The sequence below is a fragment of the Ziziphus jujuba genome, chromosome 2, assembly GCF_031755915.1.
Source record: "Ziziphus jujuba cultivar Dongzao chromosome 2, ASM3175591v1".
In the NCBI taxonomy this organism is placed as follows: domain Eukaryota; kingdom Viridiplantae; phylum Streptophyta; class Magnoliopsida; order Rosales; family Rhamnaceae; genus Ziziphus; species Ziziphus jujuba.
Genome location: NC_083380.1, coordinates 8,985,714 through 8,991,331, shown reverse-complemented (window position 1 = coordinate 8,991,331; position 5,618 = coordinate 8,985,714). Strand labels below are relative to the sequence as shown.

Here is a 5,618-nt window from a genome sequence, read left to right as displayed (position 1 = left end):
AAGTTAACCATTATTACAAGGCGACAAAAATAAGACTATATATATATATATATATTTATTGATAATTAAAGGCTTTGATTAAAACAGGGCGAAAAAAAAAAATTAGATACACATTATTCAAATTACAATAAAGTAAATGTTCCCTCCCATTTACAACTAGTTTCAATCAAGTAAACTGGGACTGAGATCTGATTCATGCCTTTCCTTGGTTTCTTCAATCTTTACCTTCAGAAATTATCATCTTCAATAATATTTATGACATTTTCAGCAATATCATTTGGTTGCAGAACTGCCTGGTTGAGTCCTGGATTAACCATTGGCTCCTGCGAAATTTCCTTCCTGTTCCTGTAGGCTATATAAAGCCCCATCTGAACAATTCCGAAAATAAATCCCAGTACGTTTGCAAACTGTTTTGATCCAGGGAAGAATTGAAGGGAAACAAAAGGAAAATAAGTCATAGTACTCTTAATAAGATAATTAAAAACATAAGCATGAACATAACTGGGCAAAAGCTAAGAGGACAAATTAATATATATAGATATATAGGAAGAGAATGTTTTATATATATATATATTTATATACACATGCATGACTAGTTGTGTATACCGCGAATTTGTAATCCTTGAGCAAAAGCCAATAGAAGAACCCCGTAACAGCGCCTAACGTCTGGAGAAACAATAAAGGAAAAGGCATGAACTCTACACTTCTTGTCCGTATGACTTTTCTCTACAAAATATTACCAAAGTTGTTAGAAATCTTAGAAAAGGAGAAGATGTGCTATATATATATATATATAGATATAAATTTATATAGAGATTGGAAAAAAAAATTTTTTTCTCACTTTTCAGATGTGGGATGCTATTGTTTGTGGATAATGCTGCTGGCTATGGATTTGGAGAAACCATGTGAAATTGGTATGTAGGTGGCTCGAGTGAAAAAAATATAGAGATGACAAAAAAATAAATAAATAAAAAGAGAAAGAAAAAAAAAATTACGAAAAGAGTGGAGAAAATGTGCAGAGGACTCCAAATTAAATTTTGATTTATCCGGCTTATGTGGCATTATGCTTTCTATGTATATGAGACTCACCTTTTTTTAGCAAATCTCGTGTATTCTTTATACCAAGGGTTTCAACCAATATTCATAACCAATTATTAAAATGATATAATCTAACAATAAACAAAGATATAAAGTTTAAATCAAATATGGAATTAAAATTTTCAATTTTCCATGTTTGATCAATTGTTGGATTCAACCACTTCAATATCCATGATAATTTATCATAAATATTGATTAAAAACTTTACAAGTAATATATATGAAAATTACTATTTATCACTACAAATGAAACTTATATACCATTTGACAATTTAAATTATTACTATTAAATGGTTTATATTTAGGATTTTAAAATAAAGAATAATATAATTAAATATATCAATTAAAATTTACCATATAAAATAGTTATTTTCACCAATGATGACAAATAGCAAAACTTTATCTCTATATATATAAATAGATTTTACATGCTTACCATTATGTAAAGTGGAGCAGCAAATACAATAAGATTAAATATTAGACTGATCCATCCCACAATCTGGATACGCTTCTGACCATTTGCTAGGAATAGAGTCAATATGACCATCAAACCATAACCAAGAGCAATCAACAAGACCAGATGTATTGTCTGCATCTGCAATTTCCAAAACCATATTTGATTTAATCATAATATATATATATATATATATATATAAATTCTATAGTGTTGATATCGACATCATAGAAATTTATAGATATAGTTGAAAATAAAAATTATTGTCAATCCAAGGACTATTATCAACAATAATCTTAATGTCTATACTAACATGATTTATAGTATAGACATCCACACCATAAATACATCATATATATATAATTTATTCACCAATATATATATATATATATTATATAATAACCATATTATGGTGGACTAAGCCTGGATCACATGTATTACCATATTTAATTTAATGTATATATTACATGAATTACATATAATTAAAGGTATGTCCATTATATATACTGTGGGTGTGCAAAACTAATATAGTAGAACTATATATATATATTTTCCGAAAACATAAATATAGCCAAACAAATATCTTACTTAATAATTAAGTGAGGAGACGAAAAGTAAAGTACCCTAGACTTCTTGGGTGCAAAAAATAGGAAAAGGGCAATGTAGAGGGTCTCTATTAAACTTCCAACTGAGTTTATAGCGATGAGATCAAGAAGTACTTCTTGTTTAAGGATTGCATAGTATATTGACAACATTGAACCGAATAGTTCAACAACATAAGGAAGTGACTGAAATCCTTCGGTAGATTGTTTCTTGTATACTTTGTGAAATGTTGTGCTGCAAACAACATAAATCAGATGGTTACCAATATTATACTCTTCATGATCAGATCAAGTTTAATAGAAGAGTAAAAACTATATAATCTTACATTGGAGCAAGGTAGACCAAGAAAGTGATTATATTGCCTACAATAAAAGACAAAAGAAAACCCAAAAAAAAGAAAGAAATCATTCTCATTCATTGGTAAAAGTACTAATATATATATATATATATATACCAACAAAGTTTATTTGCTCTTAATATAATTTTTGTATATGTGATATTAAATTTATATTTAATCACTTTTAAAATTTTAAATTATAATCTTTAATATGATTAAAAAACTAACAACAAAAAAATTGATGTGAGCCTAATTACTAATATATATATATATATATTTCATTTTGGCTAAAGGAAGTTTTCACGCCTATATGTATGATTTTTCTATTGTATCTACTATGCTAGTGATTGTGGATTTTTGATCGAAATGGACAAAATTTTCATTTACAAAAAAGTTTTGTTGATTCTCCATAACTTTTTTTCATCTTGTTGAGAGAAAAACAAATTGAAGTGAGGGAAAGAATGTAATGATAGGATTGTAGATTACAGCAAAAAGTACGTGAGGAAAGGAAATAAAATTAGAGATGAGAAGAGAATTAGAAAGAGAGGGAAGAATGTTCAGATAGAGCATTAATTTATAAATAATATATAGAAGGAGAGTTTCACGGAAGATATTGACTACGACAAAAGAGAAAAGAAAACCCTAAGATGGTGATGGTGATCACCCAGCCATATGATCTTCTTTAAACACAAAACAAAATACTAAAAAGTAACTCTTCGATGCATTATAAGAAGAAGAAGAAACTCGGCCAGGAAAAAGAAACAAGTTGCTTGCAACAAAAGAGAAAAGAATTCACAAAAAGAAGAACAGCCTATCTTGTTCAATCATAAATCAAAATACTCTCTCTCTGTCACTCGTTTCCTCACATATTGTTATTGTTTATGTATAAGAAAGCTAGAAAGATGGGGAAGAAGAAGAATATTAATTATGAAATGGTGGTGGAAGGGGAGCTTCAACCTAAGTGGCGCATGGCCAAAGTTAATGCATGGTGAGGGGCCATTTTCTTCGATCACGAATCAAAATACTAAGAAGCTTCCTCTCTCTCTCTCTCTCTCTCTCTCTCTCTCTCTTTCTCTCTCTAAAGCTGTGGAGTAAGCTAGAAAGCTGGTTGAGATTTGAGTGATAATGGGTTAATAAGGAAGTGAAAGCATGTCAAAATTCTTATTAATAATTATCTGAATTATATTAATTTCTTAACTATATGTCTCTATCACTCGTTATGTAAAATTTGATGAATAGTAAATTTACTATTAATTATGTTAATATTTTAGAATTTTTTAGTTTTATATCTTTTGATTTTATTATCATGTTAAGTTGTTGCTTTAAAAATAAAAAATAAAAAATATGCCATTAAAATAATTATCATTTCTTTCATATTTTTTCTCTTTGGAACGAACCTTTTTCTGTTTCTTTGTTGACTTTTAATTTTTAATTTTTATTCTTTTTGTGGTAAAAGTCACGTTAGCTTGTCTGTGTTAGTTTTTTTTTTTTCTTTTTCTTTTAAAGCTAAACAGGTTATTTTAAGCTTTGATAATAAGTTCATATTTTTTATTTTTTGTTTTCATTTTTTCTTTTAAATTGCATATGATTTGCTTACTTCAATAAATCGTTAATGTTAATTGAAGGTAATTAGAATTTGTTAGACATATTAATTAATTAAAAATGTTAACAAAAGAAAAAAAAGCAAAAATTTAAAATTTAAAACACAATTTTAAATTGTATTTCATTTCTTATTTATATTTTTTTTATTTATAGTAAATAAAGATGTTTAATTACCATAAATTAATATTAATAAATTAATACAAAATTTTAAAAAATAAAAAATAAAAAACTTGTTAAACAACTTGTCTGTTTTTTTTTTTTTTTTTTTTTTTGGTTGGTAAATAGGTCATTGACTTGTCTGTTCGTCGATGAAATCAATGGTAAATGAATACGCAAATTCCTAATGTCTACCTTCACGCGGTCTTGGGATTTCCAACAACCGCAATTAAGGGTTGATTTCAACTATGTCTTTAGGTTTTCACACATTCAAAAAACATTAAATCTTCAGATTCTAGAAAATTCAACTCCAACTTCTGTCGTTAGTCAAGATTCTATCAAGACCAACGGTAAAGGTAAATAGCTAATTGTATGTTTTTAAAAAGCAAAAATATAAAATCTTATGGTATATACATTGAAAAACATGTAATGCAATAAAATATGTTTAAAAAATAATTACTCTCTCTTTCTCTCTCCTTTTTCCTTCTCTCTTTCTCTCTTCTCGTAGTACATTTAACTTCTTCTTTTTTCTTTTTTAGTTTAACCTTTATTTTTCCTCTTTCTTTTTTTTTCCCGTCCTTTTCCAATAGCAAAAAAAATAAATAAATAAATAAAATAATATAAAGCGAGTGAGGTTCTTCCGGATAAATACAACTTTTTGCTTTTAAATTTTTCATTTTTTATTTTATTATACTATTTTTGTAATAATAGTTTTTATTAAGATAACTTTTTTTTTTTTAAGCGCTAGGATATTGAAAGATAGTTTAACTTTTCTATGTAATAACTATATATATTTATATTTTTTTTCTTTTTTTTTCTTGTATTAATTATAATTTCATGTATATAGGGCACATATATATGCATGGAATCGTGAGATGCAATATTATTGAAATTTGTACACAAGTTTTTTCATTACATTGTTTTTTCTGTAGTATTAATTATTCTTGATAATTAATATATTGATTCAGAAAAAAAAAATGTTCAAAAAATTAATAAATTTTAAAAAATATTAGTTAAAAAAACATTTTTTCTTGTATAAATTATAATTTAATGCATAAAGATTGTACATTGAACCTTGAGATAAGCTCTTGTACTAATTTTTTAAAATTTTGAGAACTACTAATTTTTTTTTCAGGGCATATTGTAGAATTTATAATATTCTCTATTCATATTTTGTAAAATAATTATCCCAAATATACAAAAATTAAGTTCTATAATTACAGTTTTTCACACTATTTAGGATTATGCAATGTTAATAAAAGGGAACTTTATGTGATTTATACACTATTTTTCTTATTATAATATTTTTTTTTAGTGTATTTTATCTTTTATGGCATTTATACACGATCTGATTTTGGACATTTTGGGC

At 26.2% G+C, this 5,618-nt stretch overlaps 1 protein-coding gene across 1 annotated transcript; it reads right to left on the bottom strand.

Annotated features, from left to right (window-relative positions):
- Window positions 1-227: 227 nt before the first annotated feature.
- Window positions 228-3,491, bottom strand: LOC125422581 (bidirectional sugar transporter SWEET14-like). Its single transcript, XM_060814938.1, has 6 exons — window positions 3,449-3,491; window positions 2,480-2,516; window positions 2,175-2,388; window positions 1,534-1,692; window positions 607-726; window positions 228-407 (listed from the first exon to the last, which is right to left on the bottom strand). Exons 1-6 carry the CDS (start codon window positions 3,489-3,491, stop codon window positions 228-230), a joined length of 753 nt encoding a protein of 250 aa, XP_060670921.1.
- Between the last annotated feature and the right edge of the window lie 2,127 nt (window positions 3,492-5,618).